Below are 27511 nucleotides of genomic sequence, written 5' to 3' on the forward strand. Positions count from 1 at the left end.
GTGTGGGCTTCTCTATTTAATAAAAACTAGTAAAACTATACATGCCTAAGCTGTACAATAAAATCTCTTAATCAAATCATCACAAATGGTTTTTCATCTCTGCTGGAAACTAATAGTTTTAACAGTAGCAATATACTACAGCATTTCCCCAACAACAGAAGATACTTATGTCGGGAAATTAGACATTTGGAGTTAAAACAAGCAGTTGGGCAGTAACAGGAACATTTAACAAATTTTGTTTATTAACTTCACTGGGCACAGTGTACTAGCTAAGGTCAACATGGTTCTGAAAGAAGGAGGTTGGTGACATACAGACAGTGCTCACAATTAACACGCTCTCTAAAAGACAATAAAAACGTCTGAGCTAGTGCTTTCAAATTTCCTGCAAATCCTGTTCAGCAACTGCTTGTGAAACCCTTAGCCCATCACCCAACACTTATCTGAATTGCATTTCTTACTTCATTGGCCTTTGGCTCATCAGGAGACTGAGCATCTCGGGTAAGCTTGATGTTTTCTGCCATTTTTTTCATGAAGGCATGGCTATTGTTCTCATTCTTTGTCATTAAAACTTCAAGCATGAACCACAGGCACCTAAAAAGCCATAAAACCACAAGCAATTACATTCCAGCTTCTATACTGTAGCTCCCACTTACAGTAATGTCTTATTATTTATTTTTGCCAGCTGTACTAGCTTTTTCTTAAGCAACCACACTCAGTTTGAAGATATCATAAACACATAACATCCAAAGACGTAAATAGAGTCTAGACCTTTAATACTAAGGGTTTCAATCGTACTCTTGAGAATAAGCCTGCCAAATTAGTGTGCTTCTCTATTTTATCTGTAAATACTGCCCAACCAATCAACATTTTTCTCTTCCAAATATGAATAGAAACAAGAATTCTAGTGCTACCAACTTGTTCATGAAACTCTGTAATCACTACCTCGGGCTATGTCTATGATACCGTCAGCAATGTGCCATGACCACGCTCAAAACAGGTTTAAACAAACTATCCTGCTTCTAGACGGTTGCCCACTGCATGGGAATACTGGAACTCACGTACTAGAGGATCCTGAGTGAACAGGTCAGATCTTGCTGATGCTTAATATGGGAGGAGAAAGAACCCTTATAGATAGAATTAACTTTTCCAGCTTTCTTTCTGTAAATCTAGTTTATTTATAGGGAGAAGCTATTATATTTTGACTAAATGCTTGTTTTAAGAATTTTTAATCTATGATATAAAACACATGTGGTTCAAGTTATGGTTTGCTATCAAGCTTCAGACCTGCAAGTGGCTAGGGGGTCAACAACAGTCATAATGTGGTAAAATACTACTTAGCTGGGAAAGACATACGGGTGGGGTCTGAGAAGCGCAAACTTTGCCAGCAGCTAGTTTAATTCTCTGTAAAAGAAAGTACCTTCAAAAAAAGAGGCTTAAAAAAAAATAGAAAAGCTTGATGACCAAACATTAGAATTCCCTGTCCACAAAAGGCCCAATCTTCTTTACTGATAGAAATTAAAGAGTGTAATGTACAAGATGAAAGAATACTTCTCTCAAAAACTCAGAGGGTTCTACTTTATCAAAACATTTAAACAGACATTTTCATTGAACATCAGATAACTACTTTCTGACTTGCATCCAAGAGCTACAAAGGATAAGTAAATAAATGTATTAGGTACCTTTACATCCATCTATTCACTATGCTCAAGAAGTTAAATGGGACAAACACAGGACTGTTACCATGCCACACCAACCAGCTCTTCAAAAACCCTGTTCTGTCCAAAGATTGCTACTGAGGACGAATTTTACTCTGACAATGCCAGTTAACACACATTAATTTCAACAGCTTGATTTCCACAGTAAGTCAATAGATAAATAAATCAAACCTGAACAAGACCTTTCCAAAACAAGTAGGATTTAATGTAGAAAAGTATGCACCCAGAAGAACAGTCACACAAATAATGTTCACTCTCTGTATGCATTTCATTGTTTTTGGAATACAAATGCAGAAGGAAGAGACATTGTCTCAAAAAAACAACAAACAAAAAATAAAACCCACCAACAATTCCATAGGACAAGCTTGAAAGACTCAATAAGTATCACAGATTATGACTAAGGAATTTGCTAAGTATATTTTTACTTTATGTGACTGTATTTAGGCCATATAAAGCCCAAGATGAACTGAGGAGACAACTGCAAAACACACTGCCAGTCTGTTTCTACAAGTTTGCAAGCATCTATGTCAACACTTCAAAGTGAACACTCCGACTCTCAGAATTCTTGAAAGAAATTCTGTATTACATTGTATGAGAAAAATGTTTTGCATTTATCTCAGGAGACTCTTCAGAGAAGTATTCCTGCCAAAATTCCTGTACAGAGTATTTCTTTGTTTGGAGCAGTCCTCTCTGGCTAGTTCAGCCAGCCTGTGACAAGCATGAGGGAGGAAGTCTGACAACAAAAGAGAGCTACACAAGGAGTATCCAAAAAAGCTCTGTGCACTAGAAAGCACTTCTCAGAGAAAGTATTAACTCAACAACTGCAAATCAGAACTTGTTCCTCACATTCTGGATAGAACAGTAAAGTACACATTGGAGTGCTTTCAGATGTTGCCAAGAACAGGGAGTCCTGGGACAAAATGTAGACTTGATGATTAGGTAAGAAATCTTCCCTGGCTTCAGGTTCTGACCAGGTGGGAGTCAAGTAACTCAGAAATCAGAACGAATCAAGTTTTTCATTTAAAGAAAGAATCAGACTTGGCCTCTCACCGGTGAACGTGCAAAATGAATTAAGATGTGAACTGGATGGTCGATTTGTGCCAAGAATGTATTGCTTTTCTAATGAAATGTATTGCTAATCGCTAATGTATTGATTTTCTAATATTGTAGTATGTTGTTATACATGCTGCTGTAGTACCAAAACAACATTGCTTACAGTTCCACCTAAAAGGAACACAAGAGAAAACCAGAACATCAAAAACAAACGGGCTGGGGGGGGGGAGAGGTGTGCCTCGACAATTAAAAATGTAAATTTAACAATTTCTAAAAATTCATTAGAAAACACTATGGAAGACAAAAATCATACTTTAGGTCACAGAGATTGTTTGAGGCATACAAAAAGGTCTGGGAACAGTACAGAAAGCACAGAACAAACTTCTGTATGGAACGCTGGTGTAAAATAATCTGTGCTGAATACGTTCAACATTACTTACTAATGCTGTACTGCAGATTTACAGTGGACATGGAAAGTTAGCAGCAAATTTAGTATGAATTCTGGTAGGTTTGCACAGAGCAAAATAATGGATTTCCAGTGAAGCAGGACTTCAAGCATCACTGGCATTACATTTTTTAGTTTTAGGGAAGCTCTGTATTTTATAAGTGTATATATATATATATATATATATATTTATACATAATATATACACACACAACAAACACGCACGCGTTTGGGCTGACATTACTTAGTATTACTGTTGGGAAATTCTACAGATATTCCTAGGCACAAATACAATAATCTAAAACCAGTATTTCACTTTAAAAGAAGCCCACACAATTCACTAAACTGGTATACTGAGGTGTGACGTAGAGGTTACCATTTGGGCTTTCAGAATATACTGCTAAGCAGTTTCTGATGCTTTCCTCCCTTTCCAAGATAAGTTTTGCCAAATGCTGTTGATAAAACAAGAGTTCCTTGTTTTTTCCCTAATATTTTTTTCCAAGCACAGAGAAATTCTCAGCAACAACAATTCTAGAGTCATTTGACACTTACTCTTTAACATCACGAAGCTGATCAACATCCTGAGGTTTTGTGAAATCTGGATCATGTGCCAGTAAGTGAATCATATATGGTACCACATATTCAGGCAACAATGATAGCAACTTTTCTACAGTAAGAAACAAAAAACATACACACACACATGCATCACAAGACACGCTGTTTCAGAGGATTACTTTTTCAAAAAAAGAATGTAAAACTTACACTTGCATTATTTTTGCTGAGAATTTTACTTCCAGTAAATCATTAAAAATAAACAAATGAGTTTTACTACTACAAAACTATTTGCCCTCACTTCAGGAAGAGGTCATAAAAACATCAGAAAACAAAATTTTATTTTTCAAGTAAAACAGCTACCATAATAACAGCACTGTATTTTACACATATAATTCTCAGAAATGTATAGAAAAGTATTTTACTGTTAATGCTAATGTTAAACTAAGTACACTTAAATTTGAATGTATTTAATATAAAAATGATAAAACAAATTAAGCTTAGCATTTCTTTACAAAAACAATTTGCTTAACTTTAATGATTACTCCTTCTTGTTTAGTATTCAACTATTGTATTCTTAACAATTTTACTGAAATACTAACCGTTAGCCATAGGATTCTGCTTAATATATTCTCTTCGTATACTGATGTTTTTGAGCAAGCACTGTCTGGCATGTGCTCTTCTCTCTTTCACAGGGTCTTTGGCACACAAAGCAAAGATTGCCATATATTCCAAAGGGAGCAGTAATTTCACAAGTGCCTTATGCAGTTTCTGGGCAAATATCTGCCTCACTTGGTAGCACTCATCCTATAACAACATAAAACATAAGAGTGCAACCATAAAAATCTTGTTAAAAAAAAAGCAAAATCCATCAAGCTGGAATTATAAGGAGAAATATTTTTAAAATATCAACAGATGCATCATAGTAAATATTTGAAGTTTTAAGAACTCTTTTGAAAGCTGCAGTGAGGAATAAAAAAATACTAAATTTAGCAGCAACAAAAGCTCAGATGTTAGGACTCTGTACTCATTTAATTAAGAGTCACTTCAATTTAAATGCAGTTACTTACATTAATGACAAGTGCACAGAGTTGGAACTGTTCTGGGGTAATTATTTCATGGTAACAGGGTTCCTGTGCAAGCTTCATTATTGCACTGCCAGCAGCTAATCGTAGTCGAGACATATCGGATTTACTGCACAAACATGAGGGGGAAAAAAAAGAAAACCACAACTATCCTTAAATTAATTGCATATCATGATTTCTTCTTTTTACAAGATCATTCAGTGAGCAATTAAGATTTTTCTCTGTCAGATCAGATCACAGTTCTATAGGTTCAGATCGAGTTAAATTAACCCAACCAAATTTGTGAAGATAAGGTGCTTTGCCTTCCTCCTAGAAACTTAATTCCAGTGAAACAGTGAAATGAGAAGAGTCAAATTTCTTGTCTGCATACCACTATGTAAATCAAAGCAAAGCATTTGTCACAGATTTTCTTTCCCTCACCCTCTCAATGGAGATGAAGTGTAAAGTAACCTCACTTGGAATGAAGAAGCTCCACCCAAAATTGCCCTAGCTGCTAAAATGTGTTAAATCTGATCACCCAATTGTTTTCAAAGAAACTGCTAAAGGTCTTTTTGTCTCTGGAAGGTCCTTTACTAGCAAGATATCTACAGTGTTCTCAGATAGATTATCAGTAAATTGCAAGAAAGAGGGAGTATCAAGTATCTTTTCCTATGTGCCATTCCACTCTAAATTTTAAACTCCGGTCAGATCCATTTTCTATCATCCCAATTATCCAACATGGTCTTCACCTTAAAATTCTAGAAAAGCTCTAAAGGAGTTAGTATTCACTGAAATTCTACAACAAAATTGATAGAAGCTTGAAAGTAACAAAATCTGACCTGATTCGTTTCTGTTCTGTTAAGTCTCCTTCACTGACAAGCATAGCTGATAATAACCGGAGTGTGGAATTTGCAGATTTTGATTGGTTGTTTTTCATACCCAACAGCCAGCGTACCAAAAGCTTAATTGCTTGCACCTATCAAAAATGGAAAAAGAAAAAAAACACAATTACTTTCTAAACTTGATAGGCAGTAAAACCTACTGTTGTCAAATTGAAATATGTAAAGACTTATTAGAGTTGATATATTTTTAAAGGAACAAAATGAAGCATTAAATATTTACAGAATGAAGAAGGAAGTATCAACTATTGTTCAGTATCATCTCACAAGCGCATCTATGATACTTGCCACATGATTAGAAATAAGACCAACTAGATAAGTATTTCTAGAAATGGCCACACTTAGCTTGACAGTAAATGACCTATGAAGTTGAATGAAGAAAATTAATCAATTTATTTCAAATCTGTTTAGTTGGTAAAGTCAAATTACTTTTCTTATAAGAAAAACTAACACTTCTGAATGTCTTAATTTTCTCAATATACACAATGTCAGTAAGTGAAGACAGCAAAACACATGGTTTCCACCACTTCTGTAACTGTGTGTACGATCCAAAAAAAACTCTAATAGTGCATATTCTAAAAAGACTAATACCAAAGTACTCACAGGGATTCACTCTTATACTTTCCATTGCTTAACTTCAAAAAAGTAAGTTTTTAATCTCAAATATATACGTTATTATTGAGAGCTGATCATTCACCTTTGCTAATACTTCTGGAGAAACCTCTTCATCTGGAGACCACAATTTTCCATTTTTCTCACCTGTTGACTACAGATACTCATGTAAGTTTAAGAACTGGTTCAACCCATACAGAAAACGTAGGGATAGAAATGAAGAAGAGTCATGGACTAAGCTTTCTTTCACACAAAAGATTTATTTTTATAATGCAGTATCACTGTACTAGCCATTTATAGAACGTTCCTTTATTGACCCAATTTACAAAAAAACAGCTCTATTCCCCAGAGAGTTAATAACAAGCAAACAGAACAGCAAAGACTTATTAAAAAAAAAAAATAAATCTTACCCTGTCATTCATTAGGAGATCTTTCACAATGAAGTTTGCAACAACAGATTTCATTGGAGAAGCAAACTGGTCTGGGGCCAACATAGAAATATGACCCAGTGAGACTAATGGAGTTATAAGTTGTTCTGGTACATCAGCATTCAAACTTCTACTAAGAGGCTAAGGAAGAAAAAAAAAATACAACTCAAAATGAGCTACAGATACGTAAATTACCATGCCCCAAAATCACTTATTTTACTACTGGACTGCTGATGATTTTATGTTTTCTCCCTAAGAATTAATAATACTAGCCAAACAAAATGGAGAAAGAACACAATTTCCCAACTAACAGAACAACCAAAGATCTCACATGAGATACAGGCAAAACAATGTTATGATCTTCCCTGTTTTAACAGTGAAAACATTAAGTCTTGGGAGACCTGGGAAAAACCCTCAGCTCTATTCTATTCATGACTTGTGAAAAGCTGAATTTTTAACTACAAATGCCAGAAAATAATAGGAGGTTAAAAAAAAAAAAAACACCTTGGAAGCAACCAGCGATACTTCTATTGGTCAGTATTTCCCTTCCAGACAACAGTTACAAGGATAATTCCATGCTGCTGTGTCACTCAGTACCTTTGCATTGTATCCTGATAGTAGCGAAGGGAACATGAATTTGCACTCTCATGTAAGTCTAAGCAGAGAGATCAAACTCTGTAATTCAAAGATTTTCACACTTCTGAATTATGTTCAAAGACAGCCAAGGTGGAGAATCTATATTTTACAAGTGCAGATTAATATTATTTAAGAGCTTGCAGTGAAAAGTAATAACTTCTCTGTTCTGTATAATGTGTTTTACTTTACAATTTGTCTAAGTAGCGAGCAGTCAGTTATTGTCTGAGCCTAGTCAGTGTCAGAGTATAGTTACTCTGCATTAACTTTCTTAGTGAGAATGTGCTGTATGAGCACAGACCTTAGAGCATGGTAACTCAATACAGTTTGGAAGTAGACTATGTTATTACTCATTTAGTATCTGCTACAGGTGCTCTCATGGGAGTTAGCGTGGATCATTCTGGCATATTTAGTTTATTTTCCCCCTACTTCTCCCATATAGACAAGAAGGAGTACCTTATGTATCAGAATACTACAAAATCAAGACTGCAAGAAATAGAAACATTAGTAATTTGTTATTGTGAAATTAATGACTTATCTCAACTACCATGTACCTGTAAGGCTTGCTGACCTTATAAACTGTTATCTGTTAATTAGATGTATGAATTAAAGAATAGTCTCAATTAAGAACAGAAACAAATCTTAAGAACAAAAAAGCACGACATACCTCAAAGATCTGTGCAAGCTGCACTTCTTTATTTGAAAATATGGCATGTATACAGTGAACAGCTTGTTTTGCCTGATGAGGAGTGCCTCTTTTTGCTTTCTGATGCAAAATCGGAATTAATGTTCTGTGAACATTAAATAAAATACTTCAAAATAGAATTTGCAATCTACAAAACGTAACACTTTTCACCTATACAGATATATCCTCATAGAATACAGTCTTACAAATCATGTGCCCCTTTGAAGTCTGTTAGAAAAGATCGTAATCACAAATTGAAAAGTAAAATGGAATTTGTTTAGTATTACTTGTTGAACATCTGACTGTACACTGTTAAGCAGAAAAAAAGCCCACAGGGAAAATCAAGCATAAAAAAAAAAAACAATGATCAAAATAAGATTAGCTAGGAATAGCTGTTAAACTATAGTGGGTTTAGTGCTTTAACTTTGGTCTTTAATTGCAATGTATACTCAGGTGAATAACTGCTTTGTTTTGAGTTTCTACATTTGAGTCCCCTAAAATCCATCTGCTGATCAGAGGTCACTGAAGGAAAGAGGAGGGCAAAAGCCACTGGAGGGACCACTCCTTAAAGTGCGGGAAGGCAGGCCCATTGCCTGAGATAACACTGCCTGAGACACTTACTCATGAGGTTTACCATGTAACTCAGTCACTGAGATGAGAAAACAAAATTGTTTACAGAGCATCTGACAAACATTTAAAAAAAACCTACTTTATGGAAAAGCTCAGTAACAATACAGCATTCGGTACATGGATTATTTAGCACTCAAGCTTCACTAACACATTCTACATAATCAGAAGTAGCAAAAGAGATGGAAGAAAAGCTTGCAGGGTTGAAAGAAGTCTTGAACTTTTTTCCTCAAAAAAGCACAGAGCCTGAAAACTAACAAATCATCAAAGACCCCTTGAAAAATGTTAACAGCATCCTGAAGTATGTGAAAGTCTCTTCTCAAACCTGCTAAGATTCTACAAGCTGGATTAAATAAGGAACAAAACACCACAGAATTCAGTGAAACTTACAGTTAAAATAAGCATCAATGCTTAACCTACAGTTTTAAAGTCTAACTATATCTAGATTAAAAGGCCTTTGCCAAGGGTTGATGCATCATTCACAAACCATACCTCATCATATCCAAACTGAGGTAAATCTGCAAAAGGTAGAACTCAATGTGTTTAACGGCAGTTACATTTGTAAGTTATTTGAAACTCAACCCTGACTATACTTCAGCAGTATCTGGCTGAGATATGAAGCCAGAAGAAATGTCAGTGATATCAGCTCCTTTGACAGAAGATGATGTACCCCAGCAATGCACAGTCCTAGTTAAACTTTAGTAGCTTCTGGGAACTCTACTGACAAATGGGTTGCTTGGCTTTTCCTCCTCTTCACCTACAAATGTTTTTAAAGGTGTCTTGTATGTGAACTTGTAACATATTTCTTTTGCCCAGAATTTGATTCATAGAATCACAGAATCATCGAGGTTGGAAAAGACCTTCAAGATCATCAAGTCCAACCATCCACTTGACCTACCAAGTCCCCTCACTAAGCCATGCCCCTCAGTGCCATGTCCACACACCTCTTAAATACTTCCAGAGATGGGGACCTCACCACTTCACTGGGGAAACTGTCCCAGTGCTTGATTACCGTCTCCATGAAGAAATTCTTCCTAGTGTCCAATCTAAACCAGGTTTCCAATCTAGACCAGGTTTCTCAAAGAGTCCCATGGTCTAAAAAGCCAAATCCCTGGCTATAAATACCACCAGTTCCACAACCACTCAAAGCCGTAAGAATCACTGAGGTTACTGCAGTTCTGTTGGTATGCACTGTTGCATGGTAGTACCCGAGATGTTATTTCAATATATGAGAACTTGAAAACTCTACTTTATAATTAGGTAGCAACTAATTACTTAGTAACTATTATAACCAGTACAAATATTATAAATAATTAGTTACTAAAAGGCGAATTTTAAGGTTTTTGATGTCACCCACAAAATTTTGAAGTCTGCGAATACCTAGTAGCTAATCAGCTGTTAAAGCACGTACTGTGTGATGGCTTACAGACAGCCAATTAATCTTCATTAGAAATTCATGCTTGCTTTTGTAACTTATTTACCATTTTGTTTCATAACAAACAGAGCTGTTAAGCATCAGAGATTATATTTTCATTCCTTACAGATAGAAAATATTGTGTGAAGGAAAGATATGAGTAGAAATCATGCCAAGAAATTACATTTTCACCATGTTTTTGTTTTTGCTTGTTTTGTAACCTGGAAAACATACTACACTCTGGCTTTAATGCATCTATTACAAGAGGACTTTCAAGAAGCATGTAACATCTTCAATAAATACACAAAAATTGAGAGAACACAATTTAAAGATTTAAGAGACAGAAATGCGTCGAAGGAATACAAAATGATGGAAAAGCTGCTGCTCATACTTATGGCTATAAAGTAACATTAGGGGCAATATATTGAACAAAATACCAAGAGCCAAAAGTCTAGGTATGAAAAGTAGTGTGTAGGAAATAACACTCACGATCTTATCTGTGGCAGGTCTGTTTCTATTTTGTGACCCGTGTTTCTGAAAATCTGTATGGCTGCCTCAGCTACCTTATCATCTTCCATCCTGAGGCACTGCAGCAGAGACTCATAGGTCTCCGCAGAGTGAAACGAGGTAGGATGTGTAAAGGACAGAACCTGCAGAGATACACATTAAAACAAAAGGTATATTTACCCATGGCAAATGAATCATCAGAAAAACAAAATTATAGCTGTTTATGAGCCTTACCATCAACATAAATAGCTATTACCTGCTCTTACTAGATTATTAAATTCAATAACTGCATTTTGAAAAACTGATACAGGCATTTTCAAATACATTAATCTATGCTTTGTTCTTCAGGACCTCCCCCCCCCCCCCCCCCCCCAAAAAAAAAAACATTTTATAAAAATAATGAATCATTTGAGCATGGAAAAACAAACATTTATCCAGGAGTATTCAGTTATATTCCAATCTACTTAAGAACATATTTTTTCTACATAATTTAGCTGAACTAAAATCTTAACTTCTCCAAAATCTATAGTCCTGGAGCAGAAAAGAAATCTCTTGATTAAACTTCTTAGTTTAATATATACACACAAATAAATCACAGATTACTGTCTTTTAATTTAAAACTAATGAAACACAGCACATTCTTTTAAACAGAAGTAACATCAAATAAGAAATTAAGTGTGCAGAGATTCAAGGCAGGATAAGAGAACAAACTGTTATGCTGAAGCAAAACTATATTAAGTATTGTAAAGTTCAGATAACATATGGTAGAGAGAACAACGAAAAAATGAATATATTTATGTATTTTGTGGGTTTATCTCATCTTGGTTTCTTTGATCAGAGTTGCCTACTTCTTGTGTGAGTATCAATGTGCGAAATAACATTCTCAAAGGCATCCAAGTCACACCAACAAAATCTTCAAACTTGTCAGCTTTCTTTTCTGAGCTACGTTAGCACACAGACATTTCTTTCGTGTGTACTTCTGCGTAACTTTTTCTACCACACTGTTGCCATTACCAAACTTGGTGTGATGAACCTCCATAACCTCCAAGTTGTTCATTCACATTTCAGAAAAGTCTCACCTCAATTATGTGAACTTCCTCTCCACACCCTACTTGATATTATACTGTTCTCTTTGTAACATATTGAAAATACAGCCTCATTAGCGAACTGCCAAACCCATCAGAGATGTTTCCCAGATATTTCAAATCCTTACTTCTCCACCCAAGCATTTCTCACTCATCACCACTGGTTTAAAAAATAAAATAAATTTCTCTACAAACTTGGGTTCTTGAATTTATTGCTCATTTTCCTTTCAGCCTCCCCTAATCTGCCCTTTTCTCTTCCTCCCACATAACCTCTGCAAGTTCGTCTTTGACCTCCCTAAGCAGAAATTGATTTCTACTTTAATGTGCATACTTCAATTCTTGGTGCCCTTTTCAAAACATACTTCTTCCAAAAAAAACGTTTCTTTCATTATTCTTTTCCTAAGCAAGTATTAGTAATCAAAACCTTACTTTCATTAAATATAAAGAAGTTACCTGAACAATAGCCATTAAAAACATGCTAATGTTCATTCATTAGTCACACCACTTTAGTCCCTTCCTTTACAAACTATAGCTACTTTAATGTAGATTACCTTGAGAAGTTCAAGTCCTGCACGAATAGCCGTGTCAGGACTTACACCCTCCTCTTCATCATCAGCTGTCCCCTCTATTGATTTATTCATCAGTTTTACTAGTGCACTAAAATAAGAGATACAAAGGAAAAAAACAAATGAACTTGACAATGTGCAATGTTAAGGCTGGACACATCAGCAAGATTACTTGTTTTTGACATTAAATAAAGGGATGGTGGTTTTTGTTTTTAAACCAAGCTGTTCCAGTATTCTTTACCTTCAAACTTAACTTACTGCAAAATTTAATTCTTTAGGAAGAAAAAGACATGTTGGCAGCATTCAGATCAACACATAGTTGCATGCATTTCAGATTATAATTAGGTTGCCAGACAATTCTCAAAAGAAATCCAAACATTCTCTTACTCAATCCCACAAAAACTAATTACTTCATCTGTTATATGGAAGACTGTATTGCAGTTAGCTATGTGAAAATTATGATCATCATTTTCACCTTAAACCCCACAAATAGCAGTTTCACCAGGAACAACTGCTATAATTTTAAAATCATTTGTAGACTTAGCATTGCAAAGCAGTAGCTAAAACAAAAACCCTCACATTCTCTAGATTGCTAGAAACCTACATCTATAAAAATGCTTTTTTTTAAAAAAAAATGTGTATTTACTGTTATGACAGACTTATTTAAATCCCAAGAAAATCACTTTTTTTGGTCATTTAAATCATCTTTGTAATCATTCATGATTTAATAAGATCTTCCAAACTTACCTAATGGCTTCTGAGTCAATATGTACAGGGGCAATTCTTTCCAAAAGAAATTTGACCATTTCCAGAAAAGGATTTGTTGGCTGCTTAGGATTTGCAAGTTTCCGGGCTATCTCTCTCTACAAGAAACATTACATTGCAAACAAGAATTATACTCATTTTAATTATTTCTTAATCATGTTGAATAAGCCAAATAAAACCAGTTCTTTGAACTACAGAAAATGTGTATATAATCAATGAAATGTATTTTAAGGGGGACTGTTGTTATCCCCATGAAAGCAGACATACAACAGTACTAAAACTAAGACGTGTGTAGGTGTCTAACGAGAGGCAGATTCATCAAAAAAGAACCAACAGAGAGCTAGAGTGCAACACAGAATTTAAATATCTATGTAGGCAAGAATAATCCATAAATCTGTATATAACCCTCCTGCATGCTTCATATTCCATAAGCAACAATTGCAGTAAAAGCTACACTACTGCAGATGTGCAGAAGCACTACGTGCTATTTTGGCTGCAGAAGATGTTCAGACCCCACGTTCTTGCCCATGAATGTCTTGGAATCAAAATCTTCTTTTCCCTCTCTGAATGCCTCAAGTGTAAAGAACATTAAATTCAGCTGCAAACCCAGCAGAAGGTGGTGGATACGATATTTTTATTTTGAACAGAAGTCTTATATGTCTCAAAGAAAGGATTTCTCAACCTTCCTTCTCCTGAAGGGTTAGAAGTTGTAGACCCTACACAGACTATGAAATAGTCCTAACCATCACGCTATAGTATCTTCAGAAAGAGGAAAGAATCCTTCCTTCTAAAATTGCATCACTGTGTTCCCAAAGTGCAAAACTCACTAGTTTAGAACGAGACGTATTCCGTACATTAGTGGTTAGGAACATAATTCTGAAAGCCATTCTGATTTCTTCCCTGGACAATTATAGAGCCATTAGACAAACACTGAGAAACCTATGTTTTGTGATTTCTGACAACCAAATTGCTTGCTTTATTTTAGGACCAAAATGGGGGGGGTGGGGGGTGGGGGTGTCAAAAAAAAATGTGATTGTTGGCATTGTAAATCTCTGGAGAGGTTTTATTTAATATTAATGTGTGTATTTTCATAGCACAGTTAAATATATGAGAGAAAAATAAAGATTGATCTCAAAATAATGCAAGAAGAAAAATAAATGAACAATAAGCAGACATTATTATATAATGATATAGCATTTGTCTTGTTGGTACTTATATATATTTTATATATATGGTATTTTATACATAATATGTGTCTTGATGGTTCTTACGTAAGTTTAAACAGGGTCAGGAGATAGTTTAAGAACTTTACCATAAAAGAGACTCTTTAAAGACTAATTTCATTTTTTATTTCAAGTTTATGTTCGATCCCCATAACCCCACAAGGGAATAAAACAAACATTTTCTTAGAAGCAAGATGATAATCAGAAGTTGTATTATCAGTAATCTCTGCTGTTAATCAAAAAGGTATTTCATAGAATCACAGAATGGTTTGGGTAGAAGGGACCTTAAAGATCACCTAATTCCAACCCCTCTGCCGTGGGCAGGGATACTTCCACCAGACCAGGTTGCTCAAAGCCCCATCCAAACTGGCCTCAAACACCTTCAGAGATGTGGCATCCACAGCTTCTCTGGGCAACCTGTGCCAGTGCCTCACCACTCTCTGAGAGAATAATTTCTTCCTTATATATAAATTTCACGAAAATAGGAAATATATAAGATAATCACATTAATGTACCAAAACAGACCATTAGCTTTGAATAACTGTTTTAATGCACAAATATAAAGTTTGCTTTTCCTTTTCCTTACCACACAGACATCTGCCTGTTTACAAGAACACGTAGGGCTAATTAACAGTTCAAGCTGGGATCGAAGTTTTTCATCATCACCTAGAACCTGATTGAATTTCTTCACAAAATCTTGTGCTTTTCCAGGATCTGGTAGGTTTTCTGTATGATTAAACACAATTTAACATTAAATAAATTTGCCACTTCAGTATGCCAGCATTCACAGAAATACGATTTCCAAGAACGTTGTAATAGCAGTTTACAGAACTTATTAACACTTACTTGCTATGGTCATCAGCTTTCCAAACATGGCAGCACTGTTTGCTTCTGACTGGGGAGGACAGCAAATACAAAGTCAGCACTATCTCCTTTATAAAATAAAGCCTAAAGTTTTATTATTATAAAATAAAGCTTTAAGATAATCTGTCAGTTCTTCTGCAGCAGTTTGTTCTACTCTATAATCTGGGTTTTAGGTTTTTAAGAATAAACACTGTCTTAAAAGCTGTTACATAGCAAAAAGGGGAAAAATCTTCTTGCAATACCAAAGAAATGCAAAAATTCATTAAACCTTGACAAATCAATTGTCTGTACTGTTGGAAAAGACCTAAAAAAATAAGCAACAAACAAACAAACAAACAATTGCCCCTCAATGGGCCAACTCCCCACACTAAATTCCCAGACCAACCATGAACTCCCATTAACAGTTTCTGCTAGTTTGATGATATGCTTACAGGTAACATTCCGATATAAATACTCCAAAACTTCTGTTAAAACATTCCATTTGGAAAATTTTGAAGTAGTTTATAAAGTGAGAATCAAAAAAGGTCTGTCAAAAATGAGCAAAAAACTTGGAAAATTTTCTTGACTTCTTCCAAAGTTATTGACTGGTTCATTATTAAAATCATTATAAATTTAAGGAGGCCAAGCATTACTTGCATTACCTGCAAACATTAGCGAAAGCAACTTTACTTAATGAGAACAGAACTTGGTCTATACATGGAAATCAACAGTCAACTGAACAATTAATACAGTATTAAAAACCTGTAAATTAGTCAAACGAATCTATTGGATAAAGTATTAATATTTTCAAAACCGTACTGTGGGCTGCTTATGCAAGTCTAGTAATTCGCGTACGTGACTCCTTAGCATGTTCTGGCACTTCCACATCTCATTCAGCGCTCTGCAAAAATGCAAAACCAGAATAGAAAGCTTACCAATTTGTATATTGCAAGAACATGCTGGACATATTAGTAAACAAGATTATTTATTTATTTAACAAGTGCAACATCTCAAACCTACTACATATTAAAAATAACAGTTACAAACAAGGTAGAACTAATCTCTTCTTGGATAACATCATTTTTCTTTTTTATTCAGTTGCTTGTATCAGTTTCATATGTGCAGGACAACCACAGTATGTCTTGTAAGTGCACATTGTTCTCATTGGATGAAAACAGATGGATAAAACCCTGAAACCACTATTCTCAAATATCAAGGTATCTTGTGTATAGGCCTTGTACAATTTGTATATAAATGTTTAGATATCTAAAAGGAATGTTTTGAAATAATAATTGCAAATAGTGCTAAACATCAATTACTTATGTTATTTAAATCCTGATAATATAAGCAGACAACAGAGATGTTAGAAAAGACTGAAAAAGAGTAAGTATTTGCTGAATACGAACTATACTCACTTGACAGCATTTGGATCCAAGCTAGCATACAAATAGTACAAGCACTTCATTCGCTCTTCTGTTTCCAAATTGTGTGGAACAAGATACTGAGCAAAGATTTTCTCTACTAGTAATCTGCAGGGAAAGAAGAGATAAAAACCTCTATGCATCAAAAAGTGGTAATATCTTTCAGACAAGCTGAAAGAACAAGAAATATCAGAAGTCATTGAAACTACTTTTTTTCCCAACAGTGAAGAAAACAAAACTATTGGTCTTTTTCTTATCTGTAATGATCCCTTCCACCGTTAATAGAGATTAGCAAGCACTGCTTCTTGAGAGCTTTTCCATTCATTTTCACCTTTAAGAGGGTGTAACTGCTTTATTTGTCACCATCTAAATTCTCCTTTTTTCTCTAGGTTTTGAGAATCTACCTGTGTTCAATCTCATTCATAAGAAGAAAGGGATACAGACAGCAAAAAGCTCAAATAAAAGAGAAAGAATACAAGAATATATCTTGAAAAGGAGTAAAAGTAAAAATCTGAAGTATCCTAGAGGGAAAGGATAAGATAAAATTGTATTATTTAACAAAAGAACATTTGAAACACTCATTCCAACACAGAAACCATCAGCATTAAAAAAGGTAGAGACAAAGGAACACCAAAATGTATACAGCAAAAGGAGCAAAGGGGAAACTAAGTGAGGGCAAACCAAACGAGCAAAAACCTTCTCCAATTATATCTTCTAAAAAACAACAAATCAAATACAAGAATACATACTTAAGGTTTTAAATAAAATAAAAAGTTGAGCTACTGTATGACTGTACAGATCATCTAATAATCTTCCCCTCCAATAAAAAAATCATTCAGATATTAATTTAATTCATAGCAATGAGATCTGTACACAATGTCCAGCTACACAATTTCATATTTATGGGCAAATAATTTATGTGCTTGCATTTACAGACTTTGTTTACTATGATTCCTAAAGGCACCCTAGGAGCACCTTGTACAAAAGAGCAAATAAGACAGCAGAGGTCACACACACCTTATTTCTACTCAAAGAAAATTCCAAGGCACATGATGCTATGGCAGAGGAATGAAAGGATGACCACGAATATGGAGTTACCTCAAGGCACCCCAATAATATTAAAGAAGACTTGGCTTTTTCCCTTTGGGCGTACATTTTTTACTACTGATGACTCCAATGACTACATTACTTGGGGGACAGGATCTTCAGATCTCAGGAGATTGGAGGCATCACAGCTATCTACTTTACTAATTTCTGAACACTGCTGTAGCCCATGTCTCCACAGATACATCTTCCAAAAAAGCTGTCAATACAAACAGTGCAACTGTATTATGACTTCCCTGGTCCATGTCACTTAGGGTACGTATTTACTAGTAGGTAATACCTCTGCAACAAAGACTTTTCTCCTGTGAGGAAAGTCATTGGCTAACGTATCAAGAATGAGCAACGGGTCAGTGTGTAAGGCGTGGTTATTCTGAGCCATTCCCTATGCATTTGTTGTAGAACGTGAAATCTCAGAGCACGATAAACCGCCCTTATGGCTTCAAGTTCTCAGTCCTGAGTACACAAACTCATCAATAGTTGAGTAACATCAAAACAAGTAGGAAGTGACAGAGTTAAGGATGTCTGGAGAAAATTTGTTCCATTCCACTTCATGCCTGCATACTGTATGATGCTGTGCTATTATCTTCTGAAAGAACTAGTGTTATTCCATGTGCACAATGGAAAATACTCTGAGGCTCAGACAGCTGTTCACCGTTATGTTTTATCCTCCTCCCTCATTATGGAAAGAAAATAGACCAGAGGTTGCTAATTTTGACTTATGCTTGTATGTTTAAAGGACTGAATTGACTGTGTCTTAAAGATAATAGCATTTCTACGGCTCTTCTAGTGCTTAAAGTACTAGCTTTCTAATTCTGAACGATGATAACATTGAAATACATTTACTTCTCCATTCTGAGCACATCAACCCAATGCAACTGAACAAGAATTTCATTGTCAACTTGAAAAACAGCAGAATTTGGATTAAAATTCAGGCTGTCAAACTGAACTAGAGGAATGCTGAGAATCAAGCCGCCAATCTTTCAGCAAACAGCTTACAATCAGTGCCTGCTCATGAAAAGGCTGACTTAAATGGCTCTACAAGACTTTTAGAAGAAACCACATTAGAGAAGGAAACTCTGCTTTGATGACACAGTCCTTCCTTGAAATTCCTTGTCTTGTTTCCTTTACGGTATTCTGCATTTCCAGTGAGCAGGAATACTGAAAAGATCTGCCACATTCACTGCAGAACTTTGATTCATTCCTGGCTCACTATGAAGCCTGTCTGCTGTATGAGACACGAACATACTAGAAAAAACGTGAATCTCTCCAGGCAAATTAAAGCATATTTGATGCATATGCGAAAGCAGAATTAGCTTTGTAGCTCTGCATGAACTATGTGGGGATTTCCTTATTTTCCCCCACTATTTAACACTTCTATAACAGCAGACTTTCAACATAATTTTTATGTGTAGAATCCTACAACTGCATCTTTCTTTTTCCTTTTTCTTTTTTTTCCAAAGAGCAATGAATCAAATATGTAACTCTGACCCACTTATGATCAGCAAGATGAACAGAAGTGAGATCCTTCACCAGTCTTTCGTGATGCCATCCGTAAGAACTAACTATAATAACTGGAAACCAAAGGAGGCTCTTAGCTCATTTGATGCTAAGAAACATTATAAAGCAATGGCTGGATTCTAGGTCTGCTGCATTAAACATCTAGGCTGAAATTCCATCTTTGTGTGATCTCATAGTTTGGCTTTTCTAGTGAAAGACAAAGAATTAACACTGGGAGCTGAAAACTATCTTCCAAAACCTAAGCCAAAATACTTTCCCCTAAGCCAAAATATTATTTCAAAAATTAAAGGGACTGAGTGACAAAACAGGGAAGATTAGACAATGGTGGAAGCATCCCTAACATTTCTTCAGTTTTTGTTCTAACTAAAGGGTCAATTTCCATGTAGCATAGCAAAAGGAGATGTTGCTGTGGTACATACATGTATGGTGCTCACAGATTGACGATTTCTACATGCTAGCCTCTGGGAAGTAAAAGGCAAACAACAATGGGGCATAGTAAAAGCCAAATTTGACCCTTTTTTTTTTATCTTTGCAGAGATTAATGACAATTTACTATCATCACAGGTATACTTCCATCAGCATACAGAATAAATATATGAACAGATAATGCCACTATCCCAAAGATCTTAGCACGTCCTACTAATTATTTAAATATACAGTACTTAAAACCACAAATATGGAATGTACTACAACAGCTTTCTCAGGAAAAGCACATATTTTCATTTTCAGAGTATCTCTTATCACTATACAATTAAAATTAGGAAGGCTTAGGTTGACTCACTTGTCATCAATGCTATTTTGATAATATATGTGCAAAAGTTTATCCTTTATCCAGCTCACTTTCTCTGCAGCATCTTTTCCAGCCTCGGCGTGAAGACAATACTTCTTGTATAGCTGGGCAAGACCCATCATAGCTTCTTTTCTTACTCGCCACTTGAGGGGGAAGCAAAGGAGATGGGAAAGTGGTTTTGGTAAATAAATATCAAACATATACAAAATACAGTAAATTAGAAGCATGAAAGACAAAATGGCCACATTCTGACCTCTTACATTTAGTCACTGCAAAAGCTGAAAAATGCATTTTAGAACCTCTAAGTGAGAATTTGTAAAGCATACATAAGGTGTTTCCTCTCTGCAAAGTATGTATTATCTGTACAGAGTAAGCCAGTGTTTCACTGTGCTGAGCAAAGAAAATTTAATTGTCAGTATATTAAAAAAAAAACTAAGTACAGCTTAACTGTATGTGCATGCCTGAGTAAGTGCTGCCTTAAACCAGAATTTGGAAGACTTACCTATTCAGAAATGGGCACTGATCAGTTGTGGCAGCTTTTATTCACACAACAGCCTTACAGTTGGCACACTTGTCCAGGAATAGAAGATCTAGACCTTAGGTGTAGCTAAACTTGCCAGGGCTTGAACTCTGAGGCCACTTTCCACAATAGCGGGAGAGGCCATCTTTGCCAAAGTCTTTAAGTAATCGCTGTAAGACTCCAGGGATGTCAAAGGGAGGTTTGTTTCTTTTTTTTTTTTTTTTCAAGCAGCAATAAAACGCCTCACTGAAGCTTCCATAGATGGCGTTCCTAGGTTTTCATCCTTATTTTTGGTGGTCACTACTTTATCCACTCACGTAAACAGGAAATCTCCCGTTATTAAACACTTTAACAGACAAGGCCCAAAAGCCCTCTCGCACTGCCTTGCGGAAGAAGTCATACCAGAACAGATGGAGGATTAATTTAGAGAAAGAATAGTGTCTCCCATTGAATGGTTTACATAGGAAGCCTCAGAAGGACCTTACTTCCCTCACCATTCAAAAGAAATGCATGAATTGCAGACTGCAAGGGAGAATTTACTTCAGAACACAGCTAGATGACAACTTTGGTCTTGAACTCCAAGTACTAGCAACGTTCAAATTATTTCACCCTGACAAGCATAGATGTAGACACTGTTATTCACATTGTGCACAACTTCTTCAATCTTGTTAAACTGAGCACTTGCTCTAACAGCACAAAGTGAGATATCACACATTTAATTTCTTAGTATCTCTACTGAGTGATTTCCTTTTCTAGAAAGGCAAAGAAAAGAAAAATCCTGAAGATGATATGGCTTTATGTCAGCACAACAGCCTGCTTAGCATGAGATGATCAAGTTTTATCAACAGATGATGGAGATAAAAAACCTGCCTTTTTGTATGTACTTCTTAAATATTAAAAAAACACAACAGGTCAAGATTGCATTGACTTTGACAGTATAGCGCATGAGATGTTTTTATGAAAATGAAAAATTTTAGATATCAACAGAGGTTATTGTTCAACTTCTCTGCCGGAATTTGTTTATGCTTGTTGCACATCTATAGCACATTTTAAAGTGTAATCAAGGCGTGAAAGAGAAACGCTTTCAGATAAGTTTTCTTATTCTGCATTCAGGTATAACCATCCAATGCAATACTATCACTTCATTAGATCTTCTATGTAAGACAGCAAGCATGGCAAAACTGTTGTCAGGACACAAAGGAGAAGGATTACAAGAAATGATTCTATAAAATTTAAGCCTAAAATGAAAGCAGAGTACTTAACGAGGGATTATAAGAAGGGAAGTTTGGATTGTCAATAGATTCCTGATCCCTGAAACTGCTGCAGAGAGCAGAGGTCAGAGAAGGCAGCTTTGGACAGAACACGAGGCACTGGACAGGCTGCTTAGAAAATGCTTTGAAACATCATGGAAGCAGTCACCCAACAGGAAACACAGGAAAAAAGAATAAGGTGCTACTGAAAGTTGAAGCAACAAACAGTAGGGTAAAAGATGAAGGCAAATAAAAAAAGGGGAAAATAACGATCACTTTCAAAGGGAGCAACTAACAGAAGTACTACCCTGATTTAATTAACAAAAGAATTTTGACCATCTTAGCTTCCTTGGTTAACTAGCACAACTAAACTCCTTCACTGAAGACTGCAGGGCTGAGTTATAGAACTGTTAAAGTTCAAGATAACTCCTTAACAGTTGGAATTTATGTCTTCAAGAGAGTTAAGAATTAAAAAATCTCAAATATTCCTCCTTCAGCTGAGAAAAGCCGCAGTGTTTGTTAGTACATACGGCAAACAAGGAGTCAAAACTAATTCATGCAGAAAGTCTTAAAGAGAACTAGAATAATGGGATAATTCCCATGAATAATTCCTATGGCTTCTCATTCCACAGCTTCTCCAAGCTGATGATGTGAAAGTCTGTTCCCATTAATGGACTAAGTCTCTAGACCACAAAGACTGTTTGGGGAAATGGGAACGTAAGTCAGCTTTCAGAAACTCTCCTCTAATTTCTTAGATTCTCAAGGTTATTCCAGCATAAAGGGAAATTTTTATTTTATTTACTTATTTGTTTTAAAGTCTCCTGAAACTAACTATTCTAAAAAGTGAAGACACTAGGAAGACATTAGAGATGGTGCTCTAATGGAAAAGGGAAAATTCCTCAGGACAATTCTTACCAAAGACTGGATTCCAGTTTTTTTTGAAAGTGTCTGTTTCCAGAGATGCTTTTTCAACTGGACCAGTAAAACCTGTGTGGGTTGTTGTTTTGTTTTTGTCATTTTATTTTATTTTTATAGCTGTAATCATTGCACAAAATGCCCTTACAGATCGAGTTACCTAAGGACATTTTATAAAAAATGAAGTACTGCCTTTTAGCCAAAAACTTTTACTCTTAAAAAAAAAAAAAGCTATTAGGCTACCTCTATTAATAGTGTGACAATTAGAATATAGTCAGGAGAAAAAACATGTTGCATACATGGTATAACGGTTAGTATGCTTTAATTTTAAATTGTTCTAAATTTCACTTTGGTTTACAAAGGCAACACTGAAAGGAGATTAGTGTGTTTAAATAATCAGCATTTTACTTCAGCCTGTTCGATGAGTGTTGTTCTTACTACAGTATCTGTAATCATTTGACAGATAACTGAAAGCCCCCCAAAATGAGATGAAGTCAAATTTATGAATCATTACATATGAGTTTGCAGTGGATTTGTCAAACAGTGACCCAAATAAAAGAGGTAAATGCAGTCAGCAGAGGATCAAGTTCTTAAAAGCAAAGGAATAATTAAAATAGGTATAATGCATTATGTCTGGAACTGAAAAAAAATCCCGTGGAAAAAAGTATGAAGACTGTTGCAAGGATGTATCAATGCCCCTCTCCCAAACTGAAGGAAATAAATCTTAAAAAGAATAATATGCAGAAAGTTTACAAGTGCTTGATATTCACTGTATAACACATTTCTATTTACAAAGAAATACTATACTGTTACGGTCTACTTCAAATCGCTCAGCATCTGTTGTAGTTATTTCTAGTTAATCCTCAACTTTTATTTTTCCTCAGGATGTAGTTTCACTAAAGCTCTCACCCGAGATTTTTATGAAAGAAACACCACCTACAGTTGAAGTTATTCTTCACTGATTAATGCCTGAAAAGGCACCCAAACTGTTGATATGCAGTATCATCAAACCCAGGACTGGTGTGAAATCACCACAACAAACATATCAGTAACATTAAAAAATGCCACACTGGGTTTAAGGCTATGCAAATCGAAAATTCCTAGCTCTGTAGAAAGAAGTATTACAATTGTACAACTGACTGCCTGTCACAAAGTGAAGGATGGTAAAGGAAAAGAGAGATGCTATGTAGGAGACACTAACAATCATCCCAATCTGAACAGGTCAAAGTCCTGGCAGGTAGTGGTGGCTGGACTAAGAATTCTTAGATCTCATAAGTTACTTTTTGGGGGGGATATTTCTTTTGATGGCTTAAGAAGAAGGAAGTGATTTCTCTTAATCACTCCTGAGAAGTGACTAATGTTAAGCGGCAGGTACAACTAATTGAAGATTCGCTTTATAGTAATGAACATAATATATTCAAAATCAGAATTTCTGTTTGTGCAAAGACAACAAATCCCTTTTCTCCAAACCCATTACAGTAACATTTTCATCTAAAAAGGCAAACATAAAAAAGAGAAAAATATTTAAAAAGAAATAAAGGGACTATCTAGAATGATGTGGTTTATAGAAAGGACGCTGCCTACCAAAAAGGAACAGTTACATACATTAAACTTGAACTAATTGGTGCAGATGCTGTGGACACCTATCAAGTACAAAGAGTTTCAAGAAAGAACTTGATAAATTCATAGAAGAAAGTTCCCTTGAAAGCTATGATGAACATGATCAAGGAGATTTAAGAAATTGACAAATTGCTCTAAGCCAAAAACTGATATATAAGACAATATAAGGCTATAGGGACCTTTGGCCTAAACCTACGTGGCTACTCTAATGCTCTTACAGGATGACCGTATTCCTCAAAAACGATGACTGTACTTGCTTGCCTACACTTGATTAGTGTCTCCACAATATGCTCTCTTCATTAAGATGCTCTGGTAAGAAAATTTTCCCCACAGCTTTCTAGTTAACAGTTAACTATAAGATCTTCTATTTCTGAGGCTTTGGTAAAAGTTAAAACAAAAAAAAACAAATGATATTAAAGGCAGACATTCCTGGAAATAAAATATTAACACTTACCCGTTTATCTAGTGTTCTTTCCCTTACAAAGCCAAGCAGCTGGTCATTAACTAAAGAAAGATCTCTCTTGCCCGCAGTAATAATGGTAACAATAACATCATGTCGAATAGCTTCCTCTGGGTCATGGGATCTAACTTTCAAATATTCTGTTATGAAAATAAACAATGAAAAGTTTGGCTTTTTTATTTAGATATTATGTATTCTGATTTATTAATATTCATAATTACAAGTTAAATTTGCATATTCTGTCACATATCACAATTTTAGTATCTATTAAACATGGAACTGCCTTTAAGAACACCTATTCTACCATTTTCTATATTACATTAATATATATATACACACATTTAAATATCAAAAGATTATAAAAGTGAATAGCTTTTACAGTAACCTCATTTGCAACAAGCAATGATGTTAAATAAAACTGATTAGAATATATTGAAACTAAATAAAGTTGGGAAGGAGAAAAAAAGCAACTCATTCGCAAAGACATAACAAGGTAAATAATTTAAAAATATTAACAGTTGCTGAAGGTTAGCTCCCATCAAAAAATAACAGTATTTTCAGTTAGGCCTGAAATTCTGCTCATAGTTAGAATGATGGTGAACTAAAGGAAGAAACTTCATATTTTAGACCAGCACAATGGCTTCTTCTAAATTCAGTGTGTTCTCCAGTACTCTCTTCCACTTATTTTTGAAAATAATTCAGTACATTGTACAAATATTTTCTTTGATGTGCCAAAACTTTCATTAGAATCTGAAAATACTTTAAAACTCAAGCTGCAACGGGTAGCTTCTTAAAGACCCTTACAAAGCCCACACAAAGTCGCGCATTCCATGTGCAAGTGTGCTCTGTCTCATGCTCTTGTCTTCATTAAGAAGCAATTACACATTAGTTAGTTCTTCCATTCAGTATCATGCACTTGGTCTGATACATTTTGGAACTATACTGCTATGTGCAGAAAAAATTATGTTCTTCCCTGCTCGTATCTTAAATTATTCTAAACACCAGTATTAGCATCTCACCAGTGAGGTCTTTTGCTAAGTCTGGATGGTTCATTAAACAATGACTGGCGAATTTCACACTCTCTAATCTCACAGGGACATGGATATCATTGAACCTAGAGAGATAAGAGATGATGAATGTTAATTTTTAATTAGCCTTGCAAATCAAGATTATTCTTTATGTAGTAACATGTGTTGAAAGTACGTTTCATTAATTATTAGAACACTTTCAGATGGCAAAATAATACATTAGAAATATTTTGAATTTATTTCCATAATGTACCTCATACAAAAGTTTGTTACTATTTAAATTAGGACTACAATTAAAGAACAAATATGCTACATACAGGTGAAATGCTGACCCAAGGGTCATCATCCATTGACATAAATCTCCACATCTGTCAGGTTGACCATCAATCATCACTATATATATATATATATACACACAGATATACACACACACACGTGTATATATGAAATTATACAAAACATATATACCCATATAACATGTACCATTTGAAAACATTCATTATTTTAATGTTGAATTTCTATGTTTACTTAAAAGGAAATATTACTTCGTTCAAAAGATAAATGCCGAATAAAAAAAAGGTACAGTTGCAGATATAGTTGAACAGAAAGTATGACAGCATTATGTGGAATTTCATATTGTGTAATTTCTGCTATGTATCTAATGTAGCTATCTATCTAATCTATATTCCTCTAACTGACAGCAACACAGCGGCATTCAGGTTTTTTATTCTAAAATGTAACTGTATGCAATTCTCTGCTTCAAAGGCTTAAAAAAACAACTAAACAAAAAAAAAACACAACCACAAATAAAAATATTATAATAAAATAAAAATATTATTAGGAAAATTCATCACAAAAAGAATGTGAATTCAGAACTCTATCCCTATTTCTCTTACCGCCCAAGAAAGCACTGCCAAAGAGGACGATTTTGCGTGGCCAGATCAGAATCTTTAGAGCCAAAGAGTTTAGCCAGAAGTCGAACAACAGCCAAACGTTCTTCTCCATCATTGCTCTAAAAATCAAATAATGAAAAAGAAACTGTAATTTGTTACCTGTGATACCTTAATAATAATTTCTGGCTTCCTTTTCCTCCTGCTTTTATAAATTAGATTAAAAAGCCATTTTGAAATAATTTCTGATAATCTCCAGTCTCCCTAATTAATTAGATGAATATGATGAAAAACATACATACCTATTAATTTAATGTATTACAACCACTGATGGCTGTTCTTTGAAAATTCCTTTCAGGAACAAAAAAAACTATACACAGTAGTTTGAATAATGTATATCTCCAGCAATTTCAACAGTAAATAATCTTATTTTTGCTTTAAAACATACTTAAAGACTTCTGTGCATGTGGAAAAAACACCAATTAAGATTTTCTAAATAGATGGGCACTAATAAAAGATATTAAATTGATAGGATGTAATTAAATTGTTTTTTTTATTTCTATTTATTATTTTTTTTTATTGTCACCATACCCTATATGTACAAACACAAACACACTTCTTCACAATTCTTTCTCTCTCCACTTACAATCTTATGAGTCATATAGATATTTAATTAAAACAGCAACAAAAAACCACAACCAGGATAAATGAACCATTTCAAAAAGATTCAAAAGCAGTCACCTGACTTACTAGCTGATTACAAATCCAACAAAATATTTGGAAATAATTCCTCTATTATTAAAACATTCTTTTGTGAAATAAATTCTGTAAATTGATATCGAAGCTGACACTTGCATTCCATGAGTAAAGCCAACCACA

The 27511-nt window shown here is 34.9% G+C and overlaps 1 protein-coding gene across 3 annotated transcripts in view; it reads right to left on the minus strand.

Moving 5' to 3' along the window:
- Nucleotides 1-27511, minus strand: part of PDS5A (PDS5 cohesin associated factor A) — a 79070-nt gene that overhangs the window by 11854 nt on the left and 39705 nt on the right. For all 3 annotated transcript variants that reach the window (XM_048072987.2, XM_048072988.2, XM_066995768.1), the window contains exons 9-27: nt 26639-26754; nt 25734-25828; nt 24709-24854; nt 19941-20092; nt 16532-16645; nt 15936-16017; nt 15120-15168; nt 14860-14999; nt 13033-13148; nt 12271-12376; nt 10617-10777; nt 8069-8192; nt 6751-6909; nt 6426-6494; nt 5669-5805; nt 4836-4959; nt 4368-4572; nt 3766-3880; nt 459-591 (exon numbers count right to left, since the gene is read on the minus strand). In XM_048072987.2, the coding sequence (XP_047928944.1) occupies nt 459-591; nt 3766-3880; nt 4368-4572; nt 4836-4959; nt 5669-5805; nt 6426-6494; nt 6751-6909; nt 8069-8192; nt 10617-10777; nt 12271-12376; nt 13033-13148; nt 14860-14999; nt 15120-15168; nt 15936-16017; nt 16532-16645; nt 19941-20092; nt 24709-24854; nt 25734-25828; nt 26639-26754 (2343 nt within the window). The remainder of the gene's footprint in view (nt 1-458; nt 592-3765; nt 3881-4367; nt 4573-4835; nt 4960-5668; nt 5806-6425; nt 6495-6750; nt 6910-8068; nt 8193-10616; nt 10778-12270; nt 12377-13032; nt 13149-14859; nt 15000-15119; nt 15169-15935; nt 16018-16531; nt 16646-19940; nt 20093-24708; nt 24855-25733; nt 25829-26638; nt 26755-27511) is intronic.

Source organism: Anser cygnoides, chromosome 4 (genome assembly GCF_040182565.1).
Source record: "Anser cygnoides isolate HZ-2024a breed goose chromosome 4, Taihu_goose_T2T_genome, whole genome shotgun sequence".
Lineage (NCBI taxonomy): Eukaryota > Metazoa > Chordata > Aves > Anseriformes > Anatidae > Anser > Anser cygnoides.